At 43.0% G+C, this 23,875-nt stretch overlaps 1 protein-coding gene across 1 annotated transcript in view; it reads left to right on the forward strand.

Annotated features, from left to right (window-relative positions):
* Window positions 1-1,685: 1,685 nt before the first annotated feature.
* Window positions 1,686-23,875, forward strand: part of Nup160 (nucleoporin 160) — a 72,845-nt gene continuing 50,655 nt past the window's right edge. Inside the window, exons 1-7 of the mRNA XM_059260850.1 lie at window positions 1,686-1,874; window positions 14,201-14,701; window positions 14,953-15,064; window positions 19,867-20,077; window positions 20,619-20,841; window positions 22,222-22,300; window positions 23,345-23,459. Coding sequence (XP_059116833.1) covers window positions 14,602-14,701; window positions 14,953-15,064; window positions 19,867-20,077; window positions 20,619-20,841; window positions 22,222-22,300; window positions 23,345-23,459 — 840 coding nt within the window. The 5' untranslated portion in view covers window positions 1,686-1,874; window positions 14,201-14,601. The remainder of the gene's footprint in view (window positions 1,875-14,200; window positions 14,702-14,952; window positions 15,065-19,866; window positions 20,078-20,618; window positions 20,842-22,221; window positions 22,301-23,344; window positions 23,460-23,875) is intronic.

A 23,875-nucleotide genomic window follows, 5' to 3' on the forward strand; every position in this document is an offset into this window, starting at 1 on the left:
TCCAGGAAATGAACACACTGTTTCCATCTAGAGTTAAAAAATTTGAGTTTAACAGAGTAAATAAATTTCTGTTAGTAAAACTTAGCTCTTATAGCCATTATTTAATTGATTTGGGGTTTGGCAAGATGGCTGAGCAGGTAAAAGAACTGGTCACACATGACTGACTACCTGAGTTCAATCCCTAGAGTCATTTAAAAATGAAAGGAACTGACTTCAAAAAGCTTTTTACACACACACACACACACACACACACACACACACACACGTACGTATTCATTTGAAGTTAGACACAATTCTCACTCTGAAGTGCAAACACATCAGAGGTATAACAGGCATGTGAATTTTCAGAACTCTCCTGCAGTGTGCCTGGGATGCAAAGGAAGCACTACCTGAGTGTTTCCATACCTGGGGAGAAATGCAGCCAGGGAAACGTTAGGATCAGAGTGCCCGCTGAGAAACGTTTGCAATGAGAAACTGAACATCCCTCCCACTGACAGCCAGTAGCTTCCTCTGGATCAGCACTGAGTCTGCACAGAATATCGTTATCAACAGGGATCTAAAAGGCACAGGAGAAATCATTTTCTCTAACTTCCTTCTAACGTTAATTACTGACTTGGTTTCTAGTAGGGTTAAAAAAAATTAAGATAAATGCTTCTCTAGAAACTAAAGTTCAGTAAAATGTTTACGTTTTTAAATTATGTTTTAAGTATTGAGAGTGGTGTGGGCTCTGGTGTGCATGTGAAGGTCAAAAAAGACTCATGAGAGTCGGCTCTCCCCTTCCAGCACGTGGGTTCCAGGGATCAAACTCGGGTTGTCAGACGCAGCGCCTTTGTCTATGAGCCGTCACACTGGCCTTAAATTGATTTTTAATAAAATTAAAAGATTTTCAAAAGTATGGTACCAATTTTAGAAATTTCAAAAAACAAACAGACTTTGAAAACTGTGTTACTAAAAATAGACCTGACCTTTGCTATTTGTCTAATGAATCCTCCAGAGCAGAAAAGATTTCACCCATTGAAGGTACAGTGGAGCTAACTCATCTGCAGTCCTTCATTTAATTAGCTAAACTCTTCCAGATGGGGAACAGTTGAAGCAGAATGATGGTTCTGAGCTCTTGGAATTGTCAGTAAGTACAACAATATGTTCTATGTATAAAAGGGGTGCCCTTTGTCTTTGCCTTCGCCCAGCAATGAGGAAGCCAGCATTTGGTAATATCATCTTAGGCCACTGAGAAAGATCTGCTCTCATTTTATCCAATTTTCAACAAGCACATATCCAGCGCTCCCTCTACCCCCTCAACAAACACTGAAGATAAAAATCAGACAGGCCCTGCCCTTAGAGACTCTCAAAGTGTCACAGAGGTTGTCTTCCGCGCATGGCATATATGGTGATTGGATAACAATCTGCTGCATCAATGGAGTAAATGATACAGTTAAATAAGGAGCTGCATTCATAAAGCTCTGGACAGAAGGCTTCCATCATAGCAGAGCACTGGGCTCTTCAGCTGTCAGGGCAAGCTCTGCAAAGAAGTTTACCAGGCAGGAGTGAGTAAGAATTCCAGGCCCAGAAAACTATGCTTACAAATATAGTATCATGTGTTTAGACAAGAGCTAGTAATTTGGTGTGGCTACAGAGTGATGTGTCTATGGAATGTGGCAGGAGGTGGTGAGGTCACAAAGATAGGGTGTGGGTTCATATGAGGGGACCCTGAAAGCCAACTCAGTTTAGGTTTGACCCTTTAGCATGTGGTCGTGTTTGAGAGAGCTGACACAAGCCACGGTATTAGAGGATGCGCAGAAGGAGAAAAGGAAACAGAAGAGAGAGAAGAAGCGCTCATCTGTGCCACGCAGTAGCTCAGATCCTGCAGATTTATAGTAAGCCTCATTTAATCCCTGCACTAGTCCTGCTGGCTACATAATGTTGTCCTTGTTTTCAGAGGAGGAAACTCAAGTTGTGCAGTTGTCCTCAGATCACACAGCTAATAATAGAGCTGAGAGTTGAAACTGAAGGTACTAAAAACCTTATTAGAGAACGAAAATACTGCCCAACTTGTAAATTACTATCAGAAAATACACAGTGGAAGACTGGAGAAAGTTGGTGAGTGATCAAGGAAAGAAAAGCAAGAATGTACAAAGGGATATTTTACAGCGAGGGAACTGCAACGCAGGAAGTGGAAAGATAATCATAGAAAACCACAACACGTGTTTTTTCAATGCAAAGCCCCAGGGAAGAGACAGCCAGGATGTGACTCTGCCTCTCACACAGGCAGCCTTAGCATTTGGTATCACTCTTCAGCCTCCTTTTTTTTTTTTTTAACTTTAAACAATTTGTTGAGAGTAACAAAGACCCAGCTCATGATCTTGCAACTTTAATGCTCTAATCAGAAACAGATGGTGCCTAGTTTCCTAGAAACTGCAGAATTTTGAGGACATCACTCTGCCCCACACCACTGATTTCAGTTCCTTCACAGATAGTGACAAGTGCCACATAATGTGGCTGCTGGGCACCGCACTGGAACATCTGTCCTCCTAGCTAAAGAGTTTTTTAAAGGTTACAACCTTTTTTTCCAGGGCACCAAGCTTGATGACCTGAGTTCCATCCTTGGGAACCGCTCGCTGGAAGGAAAAAGCCAAGCCCCATAAGCTGACCTCTGACTTGTACATATATGCGGGAGGTATACATATGCATACATGCCCACATGCACAGAAATGAATTAATTTTTTTTCAAAATCCTCCATTTTAGTGTATCTCTTTCTAATTTCAAAAATAATTCCTAAGCTGGGCATGGTGGCACATACCTTTAGTCCCAGCACTAAGGAGGCAGAGTCAGGAGGGTCTCTGTGAGTTCAAGGCCAGCCTGGTTTACATAGCAAGTTCCACAACAGCCAGGGCTACATAGTGAGACCAGTGTCTCAAAAATAAAAAAACAAAAAAACCAATAACATTTTAAAATATTCCTTTTTATTGTTAAAAATTAAATATTGAACATCATTGGGATGTAACTTAGTGTAGAAAACTATCGAGGCTATCCAGAACATGGAAAATTCAAGAAACTCCCACTGACTTGAGGAACCTAAAGATATGAATCTGGGTGCTGCATGTAACTGGGTTTCCTAGAGAGAATCCTGGAACAAAAAAAGACCATTACGTTAAAAAGCAAGCAGGTCCAGTGAGATGGCTCAGTGGGAAAAAACACTTGTTTCACAAGCCTGACAACATGAGTTAAATCCCTAGAAACCAAAGTAGAAGGAGAACTTCTGGAAGTTGTCCTCTGATCTCCACATATATACATGTGTACCCTCCCCCCACACACACAATATGAAGGTCAGATATAATGGTGAATGCTTGTAATCCTAGTATGCCAGGGGTGGCTCAAGGCTAGCCTAGACTATACATAGTGAGACTGTAGCTTGGGGTGGGGAGAAAAGAAAGACAAAGTATGCTTTGAGGGAGTATACTGGATAGTTCTATGTCAACCTGACACAAGCTAAAGTCATCTGAGAGGAGGGAACCTCAAATTAAGAAACTGCCTCCATAAGATCTGGCTGTAGGCAGCTGGGCACAGTAGCACGTGCATTTTTGTTTTTTTCAAGACAAAGTTTCTCTATGTAGCCCTGGCTTTCCTGGAACTTGCTTTGTAAACCAGGCTGGCCTTGAACTCAGAGATTTGCCTGACTCTATCTCCCAAGTGCTAGGATTAAAGGTGTTCGAGGCAAAGGCAAGTGGATCTCTGTGAGTTCAAGGCCAGCCTGGTCTACATAGTGATTCCCAGGACTGTCAGAGGTATATAGTGAGAACTTGTCTCAAAAAAAAAAAGCACACAAACAAACAAAAAAGATCCAGCTATACATAAACCTATAGGGCATTTAATTAATTAATGGGTGATGAGGGCCCAGCCTATTGTGGGTAGTACCACCCTTGGGCTGGTGGTCCTGAGTTCTATAAGAAAGCAGGTTGCACACGCCTTTAATCCCAGCACTCAGGAGGCAGAGCCAGGAGGATCTCTGTAAGTTCAAGGCCAGCCTGGTAGTTCCAGGAAAGGGAGTTCCAGGAAAGGCGCAAAGCTACACAGAGAAACCCTGTCTCAAAAAAAAAAAAAAAAAAAAAAGAAAGAAAGAAAGCAGGTTGAGCAAGCCATGAGGAGCAAGCCAGTAAGCAGCACTCCTCTCCATGGCCTCTGCATCAGCTCCTGCCTCCAGGATCCTGCCCTGTTTGGTTGTCTGTCCTGACTTCCTTTGATGTTGAATAGTGATAAAGCATAAACCAAATAAATCCTTTTCCTCCCCTGGTTGCTTTTGGTCACAGTGTTTCTGTTGTTGTTGTTGTTTTTGTTTTTTGGGGACAGGCTTTTCTGTGTAACAATCCTGGCTGTCCTGAAACTATTTTTATAGACCACGCCGGCGTAGAACTCACTCACAGAGATCCCCCTGCCTCTGCCTCCTGAGTGCTGGGATTAAAAGGCACATGCCATCATGCCTGGTGGTCATGGTGTTTCTACACAGCAATAGCAACGCTAACTAGGACAGGGAAATTGCTTGGTTTTAGAGACAAGGTCTTGCTGTCTATTTATGTAGCTCTGTTTGGCCTAGAACTCACAATTTAGACCAAGCTAGCCTCAAACTCACAGAGATCTGCCTGCCTCTGCCTCCCAAATTCTGGGATTAAAGATGTGAGCTACCACACAGACTAAAGTATGCATTTTAGTTAACAGTATGTTAACAGTGGCTGATCAGTTGTGACAAATATTAATACGATCTGTTAACCACAGGAAACTAAAGGTTTGCTTACAAAACAAACACTACATCCCTCTGATTGTTTCCTTGGAATAAAATCCCGAGAGTGAAATGGCTTAGTCAAACTATGGAAACATTTTTCTCCATCAGAGATCCTCTTTTTTTATTTTTTTATTTTTTTTTGGTTTTTCGAGACAGGGTTTCTCTGTGTAGCTTTGTGCCTTTCCTGGGACTCACTTGGTAGCCCAGGCTGGCCTCGAACTCATAGAGATCCGCCTGGCTCTGCCTCCCGAGTGCTGGGATTAAAGGCGTGTGCCACCACCGCCCAGCTGAGATTCTCATTTTTAAAGTAATATTGTGATGTGATGAGAATGAGTAACGTGAAGTGAATACGAGCAATGTCCATTCTATACATCTCTGAAAATGTCACAGGGAAACCTGATATTATAAACAATTAATGGGCCAGGCGGTGGTGGCGCACGCCTTTAATCCCAGCACTCGGGAGGCAGAGGCAGGCGGATCTCTGTGAGTTCAAGGCCAGCCTGGTCTCCAAAGCGCGTTCCAGGAAAGGCGCAAAGCTACACAGAGAAACCCTGTCTCAAAAAACAAAAAAAAACAAATAAACAATTAATGTACACTAAAAAAGGAAGTAAAGAAGCAAACAGTTACAAATGTGTACCTGACTCTACCAATAACTAGCACCTATGCCTTTATCTCAGCCTTTCCTCCTGGTTAACTCCTAAGAATGGAAGAAGATCTAACAGATCATGACGCTTGGCTGCCTCATTTCACAGGTAAAGCAGCAGCTCAGAGCAATGAAGCAATCTGCCCGAGGTCACACAGCTTGTGAGCAGTGGGCAGGAGAACCTGCACTCCCAAGGACAGCACACCTACTGAACCGACCTTGAGGCTGGTCCAGTGAAGTCACCTTTTCTGGCTTCTGGTGGTTAAAAGTAGTGATCAACAACCAGCTCTGAGTCTTCTTATTTTCCTTTTTTGCCTCCTATGTTTTGGACATGGTTGTAAGGAATTAGTGTGTGTGTGTGTGTGTGTGTGTGTGTGTGTGTGTGTGTGTGTGTGTGTACATTAGTTCATGTGCACCACATGTATGCAGGAGCCCAAGAGGCCAGAAGAGAGCATTGGCTCCTCCTGGAACTGGAGTTACAGGCAGTTCTGAGCTTCCATGTGGATGCTGGGAACTAAACCCCGGTCCTCTGCAAGAGCAGTAAGTGATTTGACATCTGAGCCATCTCTCTAGCTCCAGTTTTTTAAATAGGTTTAAAGAATGGGTTCAGACCCAACTAAGAATTGTTTGACTAAATACATGGACAAGCTCACTTAGCCTTTCTGAGTTATTCCTTGCCAATCAGGAAAACTTAGAATTTATAGCTAGGCACAATGGTGCATGCCTGTATGCCAGCATTCTGGAGGTGGAAGCAGGAGGATCAGGAGTTCAAGGTTATCTTAAGGCTGTAACAACTTTGAGACCAGCCTGGGCTGCATGGAGAAATGAAGTAGTAAGTGTAGAAAGCGTGTCGTCGGAGAGAAAGGCATTTGAATGAGAACAAAGGGAGAATTTTCTGCTAAGCAGTCTGTCTTATCCCCAGAAAGCTCATTTCCTTGCTTATATGGTCTTTAGACAAGGAAAATCCCAGACTTGGCATCAGTAAGGAAGAAGAGGGCAACAGAAAGGAAGGGAGAGAATTGTTAGACTTCTTGGCTAGGTTTCAGAAACAAATACTTCCCGAGCCTGGCATTGTCAGCTAGCGTCAGGGCAAGCCCAAGAAGACAGACAAGGAACATTAGTGTTACTGACTTGGCTCCACACACTGTTACTCAGGAGAAACTGGTGCGTAAGCAGGGTCCTGGAGGGTTCGAGAGAAACATAACAATCACTGGGTGTGGACTGTGCTTGCCTGCGGAAGCTTTGCCAGGCCTGAAACTGCAGGCATCTATTTCGGCTTACTGAATTTCCAGACATTCTTGCAGGAGTGACAAAGGCTGGCTAAAACAAAACTGGAAGCCTGGGATTTCGGGAAGCACTGGCCTCTGACCTCCAGCCTGAACCTCTTATCAAAGTCCCAAGTCCTGCTCAGGTCACTGAACACCAGCCTCTGCTGTATGAGAAAGCGACTTACTTTATTTTTATTTTATTCTTTGGCACCTGCATAGAAATGAAACTTGGTGGTAAAATGAGGAAGGAGTAATGTTTCTAAAGATTCTATTTTTATGAGTTGAACCTTTTTACCCTTTTGAAGGAATAAGCAGAAGGATTTTTAAAGAACTTTCCAGAGCAGATGAGAGGAGAAAAACCACTAAACAGATTGGGAAATACCTCCACTGACATTAATTGCCATCATTATTTTTTTTGCTGAGCAAGACACAAAGGTATGACATGTTGGCACAGTGGCAAAGAAATGACATCCTAGGACAGGCTGGGAGCTCTCCTTTAGTCCCAGTACTTAGGAGGCAGAGGCAGGCAGAGCTCTGAGGGTTCGAGACATCTGGTCTACATAGTAAGATCCAAGTTACTCAGAGCTACACAGTGAGACCCCGTTGAAGAAGGACAGGAGGAAGAGCAGGAGGAGGAGGAGGAGGAGGAGGAGGAGGAGGAGGAGGAGGAGGAGGAGGAAAAGAAGAGAGTGAAAAGAGACCATTTTAAAAAATAGTTTATTCTTGAGACAGGGTCTCACTATGTAGCCCATATTAGCCTCAAACTCATCATCCCCCTGCCTCTGTCTTCTGAGTGCTCATATTACAGTTGTATACTACCATACACTACTTGAAAAAAATTAAAGTATTGTTGGAATTATCCTGGGCTAATAGCAAGATGAGAGAGAAAGAGATATTGAGCTCTATGGTTCTAAATAAAACTCAATTATTGAATGAGTTTTAATTTTCTTATCCCTAGGCTTCTCTTTTCTTTAAGATTTATTTTGTTTTTCATGTATGTGTTTTGCCTGCATATGTGTTTGTGCACTGTGTGTGTGCCTGGTGGCCTTAGAAGCTAGAAGAGGGTGTCAAATGCCCTAGAACTGGAGTTACCAGATGTTGTGAGCCACTGCGTGGGTGCTATAACTGATTGCTGGATTTTCTCCAAGCCTGAATGAGTTTTTGTCTTGGTTGGTTGGTTGGTTGGTTGGTTGGTTGGTTGGTTGGTTTGACACAGGGTTTTATCTTGTAGTCCTAGACAGCCTGAGTCTTGCTATGTGAACCATACTTGTCTCAAACTCAATCTATCTGCCTCTGTCCCCAAATACTGGGATTAAAGGGTGGACCACCTTTCCCCCAGCTGAATTGTTGTTGTTCTCTCTCTCTCTCTCTCTCTCTCTCTCTCTCTCTCTCTCTCTCTCTCTCTCTGTGTGTGTGTGTGTGTGTGTGTGTGTGTGTGTGTGTGTGTGTGTGTGTGTACACATGCACATGTATCAGAATGAATGTGTGGATGTCAGAGGACAGCTTTCAGGAGTTGGCTGTCTCCTTCCACCATGGGTTCCCAAGATTAAACTCAGGTCATCTACCCTGCACTGTGAGCATCTCTACCCACTGAGCCATCTCCCTGGTCACTTTTATTTTGTTCTTTAAGACTATTAGTCTTAGTTCAATGATAACAGCTTAATTAACACCATTAAGGCTACCTACACATCTTTCTTCTTATTTATTATTTTTGTTTAGTCCAGACAGGGTTTCTCTGTGTTGCCCTGACTGTTCTGGAACTCACTCTGTAGACTAGGCTCACCTCAAACTCAGAGATCCGCCTGCTTCTGCCTCCCAGGTGCCGGGATTAAAGGCGTGCGCCACCACCACCACCACCACCACCACCACCACCGCCGCCGCCACCACATCTTGCTTCTTGTCGGTGCTTTCAGCTCCTCCCTTCAGGGCTACTTTCAAGGACAGATGGGAAATGCACTACACTCAATTGATAGGTCCTATCTGATTCCCTAATACTGACATTCTGTGGGAAAGCATTCCCAAAACTCACTAGTAAGCTAAGCGAAGGTGGAAAGGGCCACAGGCTTCACTGGCAAAGACCAGTGTGTGGCACCTATCCCTCTAGGAAGGACAATTGATTAAGCTTTTTTTTTATTAAGAAAATCTTTTCATTCATTTTACACACCAATCAAAGATCCCCCTCTTCCCTCCTCCCACCCCCCCCAGCATCCCCCCCCAACCCACCCACCCCCACTCTCCCTCACAAGTAGGCAAGGCCTCCCATGGGGAGGCACATCCAGTAGAGGCAAGTCCAAGCCCTTCCCCCTGGCTCAAGGCTGCACTGTTTAAGCTTTTATACGTTATCACTATGTAAGTGTCAGATCATTTCCAGATACACCAGAGCTGGCTTTGATAGGTAAAGCCATCTCAGGAAACTCAATTTTTTCCTAATTTTGTGGATTACATTATGTACCACACTTAAAACAAAACGAACAAACAAAACCAGGGTCTTATTATGTAGACCTAGATGTCCTGGAACTCTTTATGTAGACCAGGCTAACCTCAAACTCACAGAGGCCCACCTGTTTCTGCCTCCCAAGTACTGGAACCAAAGGTCTGTGCCACCTTGTCCAGCCTATGTGAACAGCTTTTTTGTGTGTGTGAACTGCTTTTTTAAATATACAAAAAGGAATATCCCAATACTCATCCCTTGGTCCCCTGCAACTCTCAGAAGTTCTTTTCCCACTATTCTACCTTAAAAAATTCATGTCCACTTTGGTTACTCTAAAAAAGTAAAATAAAATAACATTAATTAATCATGGAACAAAGTGCAACATGTTGAAATTTATGGAAAATAATATATGAAAAGTGGAAAAAAGTCAAGACAAAAATCACAAAAACAGAAGTGAGAACACTGATATACTTCACTTCTCTCAGAATTTCTCTTTTTAAAAGAAGTTCCCCTTGCAATGTTATGTGCTAGGGTTTTCCTAGGGAGAACTGAAACATTCTAGGCTCTGTGTCAGAGCAATTAGTGTACACTTACGATGTCAGCCTGACTGATCCATGACTTAACTTTGTAGGACATTTAAGCAATGTCCTGCAGAGCAGTGATGGCACACACCTGTAGTTCCAGCACTCGGGAGGCAGGAGCAGCAGGATCTCTGAGTTTGAGGCCAGCCTGGTCTGCAGAGTGAGTTTCAAGACAGCCAAGGCTACACAGAGAAACCCTGTCCAAAAAAAAAAAAAAAAAAAGGCAATGTTCTCCTAGCTCACCCTTGTTCAAACCTTCTATACTGAGGTCAGATCTACTTTAATAAATATTTATTTATTTTTAATGTGTATTTGCCTTAGTGAGTATATGTGCACCACAGGTGTTCAGAATATCTAGGAGGCCAGAAGAGGCCACTGGATCCCTTGGGACTAGAGTTATAGGCAGTTATGAGCCACCATGTGAGTCCTAGGAACCAAAGCTGGTCCTCTGCCGTAACACTAAGCCCTGAGCTATCTCCTCAGCCCCTCCGATATACTTGATTTTTTTAACTGTTTACAAAGTTTGATTTAAAAAAAAAAATTAGATAGGGTCTCAGGTAGCCCCAGTTGGTCTCAAACTCACTCCGTAGGCTGACTTTGAACTCCTGATCTTCTTGCCTTCTCCTCCCAAGTGATGTGGACCATCACACCCAGCTAAAAGAAAACCCTTAACTAGTCATGGTGCTGCAGGCTTTTGACCTGAGGATCCAAGAGTCAGAGGCAAGCAAATATCAGTGAGTTTTAGGCCAGCCTGATCTACACAGTGAGTTCTGAGACAACCTAGGCTACTTAGTGAAACCTTGTCTCAAAACAACAAAAACAAAACAAAACAAAAAACAACCAAATAAGCAAAAAGCCCACAAAATAATAACAACAACAACAATAATAATTTTTAAAAACTCTTAATATTGAGGGGAAGCGATACTGAGGATTATGAACCCAGGGCTTGTGCATGCTAAGCAGGCACTCCACCACTCAGCCACCACCTTAGTTCTTAATACTTTAATTTCTTTTTTTATTTTGGACTCAGCAGTTAAAGAGCATTGGCTGCTCTTCCAGATGACCCAGGTTTGATTCCCAGCACTCACACGGGAGCTCACAAGACTCTACAACTCCAGTTCCGTGGGATCTGATGCCCTCTTCTGGCCTCTCTGAGCAGCAGGCACACACAAAGTACCCAGATATGCATGCAGGCAAAATACTCAGACACATAAAATCAATAACAAAAGTTAGTTTTGAAAATCATTATGGGGCTGGAGAGATGGCTCAGCAGTTAAGAGCACTCACTGCTCTTGCAGAGTACTTGGGTTCCATTCTCAGCACCCACATGACATCTCACAACTCCAATTCTAAGAGATCCAATGCCCTCTTCTGGCCTCCTAAGGCACCAGGCATGCATGTGTACACATGCAAGTATTCATACATAGACACAATAAAAATAAATGAATCATTTAAAAGGATTATTGTAGGGGGCTTACCACAGCTCGCACATGGAGGTCAGATGACAATTTTTAAGAGTCAGTTCTCAAAAAAAAAAGAGTCAGTTCTCTCCTTCTACCTTTACATGGATTCTGAAGTATAAACTCAGGTCATCAGCCATTAACTTTACCTATGATTCTTCAGGGAAGGGTAGAGTCTCATGAGCCTACCCGCACCCCATCCCACCCCCGTGATGGAAGGTGGCATGCCCTGTCTTTTGTGTAGGTAACCACCATTGCTATGATTTCATGAGCGCATCCACCAAGTTGTGTTCAGGAGACGCTGTTCTTACAGCACTCCTCTCCATTCTCCATCTCAAGCAACCCTAATTAAACTCAGTGGGTCACACACAGAGAAAGACATGAAATGTGAGAGGGATTGTCGGGAAGAAGGGAGTGCTTGTCAGAAGAGGGATAAAAGAGGGCAGTGGGAATTACAAGATCAAAATATGTATATGTGTGAAACTGTCAAAGAATAACAAAACAATATTCTCCATGCTGTTCATCTCATATTAGAATAATTTCTTTGGTGCTGGAGAGATGGCTCAGTGATTAAGAGCACTTGTTCCTCTTTCAGAGGACCAGAGTTCAGTTCTCAGCACCCACATCTGGCATCACAACCACACACACACACACACAATTTTTAAAATTTCTTTTGAAAAAAAAAATACTTGTTGCTGGGAATGGTGGAATACATCTTTAACCCCAGCACTCAGGAGGCAGATAGATGCAGGTAGATCTCTGTGAATTCAAGGCTAGCCTGGTCTACATAGTTCCAGGTCAGCCAAGGTTACATAGTAAGACCCTGTCCCCAAAAAAATAAATTAAAAATAGCTACCTCTTAAAAGAATAATTTGGTAACTTAAATAGGTATAGGATGTGATAAAATAAAGTCAAACATAATGTTCCTAAAGGACTTTTCTGAGACATTAAAATGATGATGAGCTCTGTAAAGCTTCAAGAAGGACTTATGTGTGCTGCACTGACCTACAGAATATTCCTTTCCAGGAGCAATTCGGACCATGGTCTTGTGGGATATGATGATCTCCACATATTTAAAATATCTATCAGGTCACTCTCAACTACATAGCCATTTGAGGCCAACCTGGACTAGCTACACAAGAACCTGTTTCAAAAACAAAAGAAAGGATGGGAGACAAAGAGGAAAAAAGAGCAAGGGAAAGGAAGGGAGAGAGAGCTAGAATATAATAAAAGGGCTGGGGATGTATGAGGATGTAGCTAGCTCCATGGTAGAGTGCTTGTAAAGCATGCATTAAACCCTGGGTTCAATCTCCAGCACCACGTAACTGGGTGTAGAGCACAGGCCTGTAATTCAGCACTCAAAAGTGGAAGCAGGAAGGCCAGGAGTTCAAGATCAGCTGCTACCAAGTTGGAGACTAGCTGGGGCTACATGAAACCATGTTGTATGTGTGAGAAAGAAAGTGGGGAAGACTCTGAGGAGAGTGAGTCTAATAAGGGCTTGTTTATGGTGGCCAGAAATGACAGTATGTTTGTATGTTTAGAGTAACTTGGTAAAAACTGGAAAAGTTAAAGATGCAGACAAGAATTGCTAAAATGACAATCAGGTGACCTACGGTAGACGTAGGAAGGGTATCTCTCTATAAGCTCAGAGACAATTCAATGTGCAGAAACAGAAGCATAAGCCTACAAATGCTGGTAGTGGGAAAAACAGTTACAGGGCAAGTTGTCCTTTTTGTTGCATATGTATGTGTAGCCTATAAGTGTATACGTCTGTTTACATAAGTGTGGTAGTGCATGCACATGGGTGCCAAAAGCTGATGACAAGTGTCTTTCTGGATCCCTCTCCACCTTATACAGAGGCACCAGTGCTCACCTGAAATCAGAGCCCACTGATTCAGCTGGTCTGGTGTGTATGTGGGCATTGGGGATCCAAGCTTGGATTCTCACGTTTAAATAACAAGCCTTTTGACCTGCTCTACTGTCTCCCCAGTCGCTGTTTTTTTTTTTTTTTTTTTTTTTTTTTTGGTTTTTTTTTTTTTTGGTTTTTCGAGACAGGGTTTCTCTGTGTAGCTTTGCGCCTTTTCCTGGAACTCACTTGGTAGCCCAGGCTGGCCTCGAACTCACAGAGATCCGCCTGGCTCTGCCTCCCGAGTGCTGGGATTAAAGGCGTGCGCCACCACCGCCCGGCCTGTTTTTTTGTTTTATGAGACGAGATCTCTACAGATTCACTGCTTCAGTTTCCCAAGTGCTTCAGTTTCCCAAGTGCTGGCATTAAAGAGGTGGGCCACCACACTTGGCTGCTTTTTGTTTCACTGGAGCGAGGGTTTCAGACAGCCTCAGGCCAGCCTTCATCTTGACATAAACTGGAAGATGATGTAGAGAACCCCTGATCTAACCTGCTTCCAAAAGTTACTGTAGTGTACCACTATGCCCACCCAGCCCGACTGCTTTGATTTTCAAAGTAAACTGAGAGTGAGGGTGAGAAAGGTGTGGGCAGTTATGATCTTAAAGTACTCATTAGGGCGGTAAATGGTCAAGGGAAATGTGATTGCTGGGGCAGAATTAGGGAACTGCCCACTGTTATGGTTCTGATGGAATTGCCAAGGAATATATTCAGCTGTAAATTTAGACTGAAGTTGTAGATAGTTTTATTTCTCGTTCATTCACAAAGTCTCACTATGTAGCCCCAGATAGCTTTGAATGAGCAATCCACCTGCCTCAACCTCCAGAGTGCTGAGAGGTTCCAGGGAAGAAAAAAAAAAAAAAAAAACAATTCTTTGCACGCTTGCAAATTGAGTGGCATTCTGGTAATCTCAGGAGGTTGCAGCATTAATGCTTAATTCAACACACCGACCGGAGTCCGTCATGGTGGCACATGCCTGTTAATCCTAGCACTCGGAAGGCTGAGACAGGGAGCTGCTATCCCAAAACATGCACGTCTATGAGGTTGTGTAAAAAAAAAAAAAAAAAAGTCTCGCAAAAATGCCAACACAAAAGGTCCCTCTCCCATTCACTTTTCTTCCGTTTCACTGAACGATGAAGAGGCTGGGTGACAACTTACACGGCGACATCGGACCAAGGGGAAGGTGACCGCAAGTGGCCCAGGCTAAGGACATCGGCCCCTCAGGGCTCTTCCCCGCCACTCCCCGCGCCAGCTTTTCAAAATGGGAACACTCAGCCCCGCCCCTGCTCGAGGCCGCCGGGAAAGGGCGCCACCGCCGCCGCCGCCGCCTCTGAGGTGACCGCAGGTCCAGGCGTCTTCCTCCCTCCTCGGACTTATCCTCGTGGTGAAAACCCGCGGCTGACCGTCAGACCCGCGCTGCTCAGCCAGCGACAGCTACACAGACCCGGCCGTGTCACTAGCCCGGCGCCACACCCCCGGAAGTGACGACAACGACGCGACCCGCCCTTGTCCCGTCGGGCCTCGCGGCGACGGCGGGAAGATGGCGGCGGCGGGATCCCTGGAACGGAGCTTCGTGGAGCTGAGCGGAGCTGAACGCGAAAGGCCCAGGCACTTTCGGGAATTCACAGCCTGCGGCGTTGGTACGGAAAGGGCTTGGGGGAATGGGAGCCACTGTTTGCCTTCGGGATGCTCCGGTACGCCTTTGGCCTCCTCCCTGGTTTATCCAAGTCCACATGCCCAAAGCCTGTGAATCACAGCCTGACTTCTTTCTCCTTTTCCCACATCCTATTGTATGCACTGTCAGGCCCTTGCACTCTGCTTCCTCAGCACTCTTCAGTGCCTGTCATCCCCAGAGAACCACGTGTGCAAGCCGACCACATTCATTTTGCAGGGACTGCAAATGCTGTGTTTGGAGCGGTGAAATACAGTGAGAGCGCGGGAGGCTTCTATTATGTGGAAAGTGGCAAGTTGTTCTCCGTCACCAGAAACAGGTTCATTCATTGGTGAGTGCTGCGTTGCCCCATCCCCCTGGAAGGTAGAGGTGTTTGGTGTATGAATATTCGTGCCTTTTCCAAATTATTACGTCTGGCAGTAATCTACACTTAGGAATAGAGACCCACTGTCTTCAGTTCATGCCAGAATCCGTTCTAGGAGAGGTATTCTCCTAGCAGTATAAAAACAAAGAAATGTAGTTAAGGAGATACAACATTGAAGACCCATTTTAGACACAAATTTATAATGTCAATATAGTCTTTGAAGCTTCATTCTGCTGATGAGATTGAGCTTATACATGTCATACATCATGCTGAGTACTGGGAAATGGTACAAGATATGGTAGCTATATAAGGATAGAAATATAGTAAATGCCACTTTTGTTTTGTCACTTTTTTTTTTCTGGTTTTTTGAGACAGGGTTTCTCTGTGTAGCTTTGTGCCTTTCCTGGAACTCACTCTGTAACCTAGGCTGACCTCGAACTCGCTGACCTCAAACTCACAGAGATCCGCCTGCCTCTGCATCCCAAGTGCTGGGATTAAAGGCGTGTGCCATGACCGCCTGGCTATTTTGTCACTTTCACACACACACACAGAAGACACTAAACTAATGATAGAACATAGGTATATAAAGACAGATTTTCTTGGTTGCCCCAGAGAAAAATGTATGGACTATGAGAAGATAATGGGACAGTCAGATGTTATTGGCCAGGGAGAGGAGGGTGTAGAAAGTTAGATCTAAACTATCAAAAAAGTAAGCTAAGCGTGATCAAAGAGAGATCCAGTAGATACCATGGAGGGGAAAAGGCAGAACTTGAGAGCTGGATTAGAGGGAAGGCCAGGGAACAAAGGATCTGAATATCAAAGAAAGACTGAAAGAAGGATGGTGGATGCAGGAAGAAGGTGTTTAGCTGAAGGAGACTTGGTTTTGGAGGCAAGTATGCAGATTGGTTGGTTGGTAAAGTGTTGGGAAGTTAGACTTCTGCACATTGGAGGAATCTTCTCACATCCTAGCGTGGGTCTGGCCTTGCTTAAGCACGATATGTATCTTATTAGGGTTTCTATTGCTGTGAAGAGACACCATGACCATGGCAACTTTTATAAAGGAAAACATTTAACTGGGGCTTGCTTACAGGTTCTGAGGTTTAGTCCATTGTCAGCATGGTGGGAAGCATGATGGCAAACAGGCCGACATGGTGCTGGAGAATTAGCTGAGAGTTCTACATCTGAATCAACAGGCAGCAGGAAAAAAGAGTGAGCCACTGGGCCTGGCTTGAGCTTTTGAAAACTCAAAACTCACCCTCAGTGACACACTTCCTCCAACAAGGCCATACCTCCTAATACCACTCCCTAAGCATTCAAATATATAAGTCTGTGGGGACCATTCTTACACTACAACAGTATGTTATCATTTCTTTAGTTGTATGACCTGCTATGAATAATTTTTATCCATTTTTATTTTGTCCATTTTGTTTTTTAAGACTATCAACACAAAATGATCTTGGTGGGGTTTTTGTTTTGTTTTGTTTTTACCTTTTTAATGATTTATTTATTCTTATTTTATGTGCATTGGTGTTTGGCTCTCATGTCTGTATGAGGGTGTCAGATTCCTGGAACTGGAGTTATAGACAGTTGTGAGCTGCCATGTGGGTGCTAGGAATTGAACCTGGGTCCTCTGGAAGAGCAGCCAGTGCTCTTAACTACTGAGCCATCTGCCCAGCCCCCCTCTTGGTGTTTTCTTTTGTACTGCTTTAAACTATTTCCTGCTGGGTTACCTATCCCTCCACAAAGATCAATAGATTTTTAGAATTTTTACTCTTAAGAGTAGAAAAGCCTAGTGGGTAAAATCAGACAGCTGAATCAAAACCACCACCACAGTTTACATGTACCAAAGATGACAGTCCCAAGAGTAAGGCTGAATTTCAGTAAAAGGAGTCAAGGTGAGAAACGTACAGGTGGCATTTCTCCTGTCATTAGTCAAGGGAACAGTTATAATAAAGAAAACTACAGAGAGCCACTTGAAAGAAGCCAAATAAATTGGAGCGGGAAAATGAAGAGGATTTGAAGTGATAAAGCTCAAAAATACTTTATGAATAGAACATTGAAAACAAATACTTCTTTTAATTTAAAAGGGAAATTTATGTGTATGAGTGTTTTGTCTGCATGTATTTATGTGCACCACATGCATACCTGGTGCCCTTAGAGACCAGAAGAGGTCATCTGGGTCCCTGGAGCTGCAGTTATGGGTGGTTGTGAGCTGCTGTGTGGGTGCTGGGGAGCAAACCTGGATCTTCTGAAAAAACAACAGGTATTCTTAATCATTGAGCCATCTTTCCAGCCCCAAAATTGTTAACTTTGTGTGTGTGTGTGAGGAGTTGGTGAGTGGAGACAAGGTTGCACTATGTATTCCCCAGCTGGTGTGGACCTCATGATGTAGCCAAGCAGGCCTCTAATTCACAAAGATCTGTCTGCCTCTACCTCCAGTGCCAGTATTAAAGTTATGTGCCATCATAAGCAGCTAGCCAGAACAATTTTAATAAAAGAATATATTTCTTTGAAAGGAGCAGAGGGATAAAACTAAAGGCTAAAATTAAAGGAGAATGAGTTGGTTGATTTGTGTGTGTGTGTGTTTGTATATGTGTATGTGTATACATATTTTGTGTATATAATAAATATATGATTTAAATATTAGTTTTGATTGTTGCTGTAAGAATTCATTTTATCATTCTGAAGTCAATGTGACCACAGCAAGATAGATGTAAAGGAGAAACCTTTGGCAGTCACTTAAGTGTCACCTGGTGCTGGTATGAAAGGGCCCCAAGGATAAAGCCAAAGAGCCATTGTCCCTTTGTGTTTAGGGGACTGATTCCAGCACCTCTCTCTTCAGATACCACAGTCTGCAAAGGTTCTTTGTGCTGCATAGCATAATATTTGCATGTAATCTGCATGGCCACACATACTTTAATTCACCTCTAGCCCACTTTTGATGCTTTGTGTGATGTTAATATTATGTAACTAGGGGGCTGGAGAGATGGCTCGGAGGGTAAGAGAGCTGACTGCTCTTCCAGAGGACCTGGGTTCAATACTCAGCACCCACATGGCAGCTCACAACTGTCTGTAACTCAGTTCCAGGGGATCTGGCACCTTCACAGACATACATGCAGGCAGAACACCAATGTACATAAAATAAAAATAAATAGATCTTTAAAAAAAAAAAATATTATGTAACTAACTTGTGCTGTATAGAAGGATGTTGAGAAGAAAGAGAATAGAGGTACAAACACAAGTTTTGTTTTTGTTTTCAGTTTGTGGTTAGTTGACTTTGCAGGCATAGAGCCTATGGATTTGTAGAAGCAGCTGGAGTCTGAGGAGAAAGGTTTGTTTTGGTTCGTAGTTATAGAGGTTCTGATCTAGAATTGATCTGTTCTCGCCTTTGGTCCTGTGGCCTTACCCTTAAAATGCCCTAGCACATCTCAGTAGTGCCCTGAAGACTGAATCTTTAACACATAAGACTGAGAGACATCCGGGATCCAAACTGGCATCATACATGTTGACATAGACCAGTGAGTATGTGCTAAAGATGTTTTAAAATGACAAGAACTTAGAAGGCAAAGGTAAAAAATACCCTACAGAACCAGATCAAGTGGCAGCATCTGTGATGGGTACAAAGGACAGCACAGGCAGTGGGGGTGGTTAGAATGACAACATGAATTTAAATTCAGACATATTGACTGTTGGCAAAACAGCTTGGCTCCTGTGTTGTGACTTGGATTTGAATAAAGCCCCTCTTCCCACTCCCACACATGCTGCTGCCAGTGCACTTGTGTCCTACCAGACAGCGTTTCCTGAATGTCAGCTCTGAGTCTGTACTTTTGTAGGTCTGCAGATTTCCAAGTGCACATGGCAGTTACCTCTACACTCCAAGTGCTTATTGCCATTTATTCAAAAGGTCTCTTTGAAGAGTAACAGGAAGCTGGGCTAGCAGAATAGTGTGGAAACTAACCTTGATAGGCTCAACATGCAGTTAGGTTTATAGTTTTAAAAATATTATGAAGTACTGACCCTTACACAACAAAAGCAAAACTCATAAAATTGCTATTTTTTTAATATGTTAAAAAGTAATAGAAAAGGGAAATGTGCTTATTTATTGTTTGGTGACATAGTATGCCTAGATACCTCATTCCTCTACAAGTGGTAGGGTTAATTTTTATATAGAGGATTTATCTTTCGTTTGTTTGCTTGTTTATGGAGACAGGGTTTCTCTATGTAGTTTTGGTGCCTGTCCTGGATCTTGCTCTGTAGACCAGGCGGTCCTTGAATTCATAGAGATCCGCTTGCCTCTGCCTCTACCTCTGAGCGCTGGGATTAAAGGCGGGTGCCACCACCACCCAAAAATTTATCTTAAGTAAAGTAGGGACTAAGGAAATGGGATGTGTATTTAACATTACCATAATGAGACTTAGATTTTGTTGTGTTTTATAAGCCTATATAATATATTCTTAAATGGAAAAGTCATCTGAGCAAGACATGGTGGCACACTCCTTTAACCTCAGCTCTCAGGAGACAGGCAGACAGGTCTCTGTGAGTCTGAGGCTAACCTGGTCTGTAATGAGTTTCATGGCAGGCAGGGTTATGTAGAGAGACTCTGTCTCAAAAAAAAAAGAGAGAGAGAGAGACGAAAAGTGATTCAAATTGGATTGTCTAATCTTTTCAAATTTGGAGAGTTCATTTAGACACTGTTATCATACATTTTATTGCAGCAGTCATTGAGAAAGAAAAGCTTTAATTAAATAATCTCTCTCTCTTTTTAACAGGAAGACTTCTGGGGATACATTGGAGCTGGTGGAGGAATCACTGGACATAAATTTGTTGAATAATGCAGTTCGCCTAAAATTCCAGAATTGCAGCCTCTTACCCAGTGGGGTTCATGTCTCTGAAACTCAGAATCATGTGATAATCTTGATATTAACCAATCAGACAGTGCACAGGTTAATTTTACCACACCCTTCCCGTATGTACAGAAGTGTAAGTTGATTGTTGTGTGCACTGGCTTGTTTTCCATAGTATGCTAGCTATCACAGACTTAGGACTGGAATGATATTCTTTGAAATGGGAAAGAGTTGGATTCCTTGTTAACCAAGCATGCTTTATAGTTATTGTTTGAAATGATTAGGCTTGGGATGTTATTCAGTATTGAGTACTGGCCTCTCATGAACAAAGCCCTGAGTTCCAGCCTCATAAATCAAGCTTCTGCCTGTAATCCCACTACTTACGAGATGGAAACAGAAAGGTCTGGAGTTCAAGGCCAGCTTGGGCTTCATGAGATCCTGTCTCAACAACAACAACAAAAAGATCAGACATTTTAAGTTGATAAAATAGTTTTCTTTTGGTGGGCAGTGGTGGCGCACACCTTTAATCCTAGCACTCGGAAGGCAGAGCCAGGTGGATCTCTGTGAGTTTGAGCCATCCTTCCAACCCATCAACATCTTTTTAAGTAAACATACTTAGTACTTGAGAGGAACTAAGCAAAATTCAGTTTATTTCAAAACACTCTTTTTCATTACAGGAGCTGGTAACTGAAAGTCAAATGCAGTCAATATTTACTGACATTGGAAAAGTTGATTTCAGAGATCCTTGCAACTATCAGTTAATTCCAACAGTACCTGGGCTGTCCCCAAGTTCTACCACCTCTGCAGCCTGGCTTAGCAGTGATGGGGAGGCTCTGTTCGCTCTACCATCTGCTGCTGGCGGCATCTTTGTCCTTAAACTACCTCCTTATGACATACCTGGTAAGGATGGGAACGGAGCATGAATTTGTCTTCAGTCGTCAGTGTTGACATTAGAACAGGCATTCAGTCCCATCCATTGGCAGTGCAGGGGCTGAGGCTGTAGTGTTCCTGCTTTCATTAGTATTTGCTTGGTCCCTGCTGCTATACCTTTACTCAGTGGATGAGGAATAGAAGGGATACTGGGTATGGGAAAATAGATTTTATATATATATATATATATATATATATATATATATATATATATATATATAAAATATATGTATGTGATAGCCTGTTCTAAGTTCAATAGTAGACGTAAATTACTAGTTGTTCCACCGTCATACTAAAGTACTGTATTTACAAAGAATGTGTTTTGGGGACCAAGTTTGACAACTGATCCCTGTTCCGAGTCACATTGTCTCTTGCCTGCATTATTGGATTAATGTCCTAAATGTCTCCAGATCTGCCCTCCCATTTCAGGAACTTCTCAGGCATATTGATATATTAAACATTGGTTAGGGACTAGAGAGCTGGCTCAGCAGTTAAAAGCACTGGCTGCTCTTCCAAAGGACCTGGGTTCTATTCCAAGCTCACATACCAGCTCATAACTGTCTGTAACTACAGAGCCACAGAATCTGATGCCCTCTCTGGACTTCAGGGGTATCAGGCACGCAAGTGGTGTGTGTGTGTACATGTGCAAGCAAAATACCTGTATACATAAATAAGTTTAAAAACAAAATCATGTTACTTCAGTGTTCATCGTGATCTGAGTAAAGCCAGTCTCCATACATTGGCTCACAGTGAGTGCCCACTGTCATTTCTAACCTCATCTTTTCATTCTTTTTTTTTTTTCCTTTGCCCTCTATACCAGCTACATGCCCTTTTGCAGTTTCTTAACGACATGAGGCATTTTCCTAACTTGGTGTTTTTAGTTCTTGATTCTGTCTCCTCAATGAAGCCTTCCTTGACCATCCTTTTGAAAATCCAGCCTTCCCTCCACAACACCAGCAATACTCATTTCAGACCTTTTCACTATTAATTTAACTCCTTACTTCTCTCATCCCCCAACAGTAAAATGTTAACTTTCATGGGGGCAGTTGTTTGTTTACCACTGAATCTCCAACACCTAGAACCACTGACACATGAGAGGTACCCAGTGTTAAGAAAATATAAAATGATTCTATTGAGTGGAAGAATGGGCTGCTATCTGTAAATGGCAAGACATTTTTCCTAAAAATATAAAAAAGTTGCTGTTTTTATTGATCTGTTACTGATTCAAATTATTTTAGTTGTGATAAATGTAGAGAAGTACATTTAAGTACATAAAAAGAACCTTGTTAGTATAGGAATGTAGAAGTCTGTCTAAGTTATTATCAGGAGGTTCCTTGGGTATCATTGCAGGGGTAACATCAGTTGTGGAACTGAAGCAGAGTTCAGTGATGCAGCGATTGCTCACAGGCTGGATGCCCACAGCTATAAGGTAAGTGTGTCCTGCAAGAAATCAAAGGGCGTAGGTTGTGATCCTTGTGTTATTATTACTTCAGTTGTATTGCATGGCATACTCTGTCCTCAGTTGAAGAGTGCATAGCATGATGTCCTGCCTGAGGAAAGCCACACTCCAGAGTCTGTCTTATTTGCAGCCCCACCCTTTGACAGCATACTTATGTTTTCACAATGTCCAGTTCCATGCTGTTCCCTGATTTGAGTAAAGACTGCTGAAGTAGAGCACACAGGTGGCCCTGCAGGTAAAGGCACTTGCTGCAGAGCCTGACATCCTGAGTCCACGTGGTAGGGGAAGAAAGCCAGCTGCTGTATTGTCCTCTGACACTCACCCATGAACCCTGGTGTGTTCATTCATTCTCTCTCTCTCTCTCTCTCTCTCTCTCTCTCTCCCTCTCTCTCCCTCTCTCTCCCTCTCTCTCCCTCTCTCTCCCTCTCTCTCCCTCTCTCCCCCTCTCCCCCTCTCTCCCTCTCTCTCCCCCTCTCCCCCTCTCCCCCTCTCTCCCTCTCCCTCTCCCCCTCTCCCTCTCCCCCCCCCTCTCCCTCTCTCTCCCTCTCTCTCTCTCTCTCTCTCTCTCTCTCTCTCTCACACACACACACACACACACACACACAATTAAAAGTGTAATTTTAAAAAAGACCTAATAAGCCTGGTGTGGTCACGCACGCCTTTAATCCTAACATTTAGGAGGCAAAGCCAGCTGCATCTCTGTGACACAGTTTGAGGCTAGCCAGAGCTATTAATGAGACCCTGTCTCAAAAAAAATTAGCATAGGAAGTTTTTGACTGTTGGGCTAAACTAATATGAAATGAATTGCTTTTTATAATATAGAACCTATTCAATTTTATGGTAATAATTAGTATAAAGTACATAGAAATGTATTTGTCTTATGCTAGCATATAAATTCTTGTTCTTTCTGCTGAGAGTATCCATTTATAATTTTATTTTACCTCTTGAATCACAAACTCTAATGATCTGCTTATTTGCAGTGGTGAAAAATCTAAAAGCTGTCCTTTATTTTAGGGGTGATCAGGGGCCTTCGGATCGTGCCCTCAGCCTTGCTGTCCATTGTGTTGAACATGATGCGTTCATTTTTGCCCTGTGTCAGGATCATAAACTACGGATGTGGTCTTACAAGGTAAATACTACATTTATGATTGGCATACGTTAAAATTTGAGTGTGAGATGTGGAAGAATTGAAGTCTGTCCTGCTGCTCATTTAAAGATGATCGGATCATTTGGTTTGGAAATTATGATACACTTTCAAATCTTGATAGTTTGAATCACATCATTTTCTGTACATTTCCCTACTTTGGTTTATTTTTTTATTTTTTATTTTGAGTTTAAAGGTTAATGGAAGATGGAGTCTTGAGGGCTGGAGAGAGGGGGCTCAGCATTTAAGAGTGCTGGCTGCTCTTCAGAGGCAGGGTTCAGTTCCCAGCACCCACATGGCAGCTCACAGCTGTCTGTAACTTTAGTTCCAGGGATCTGACACCCTCACAAACACACAGGCAAAACACTAATGAATATAAAATAAAAATAAATCTAAAAAAA

Source organism: Peromyscus eremicus, chromosome 4, assembly GCF_949786415.1.
Source record: "Peromyscus eremicus chromosome 4, PerEre_H2_v1, whole genome shotgun sequence".
In the NCBI taxonomy this organism is placed as follows: Eukaryota; Metazoa; Chordata; class Mammalia; order Rodentia; family Cricetidae; genus Peromyscus; species Peromyscus eremicus.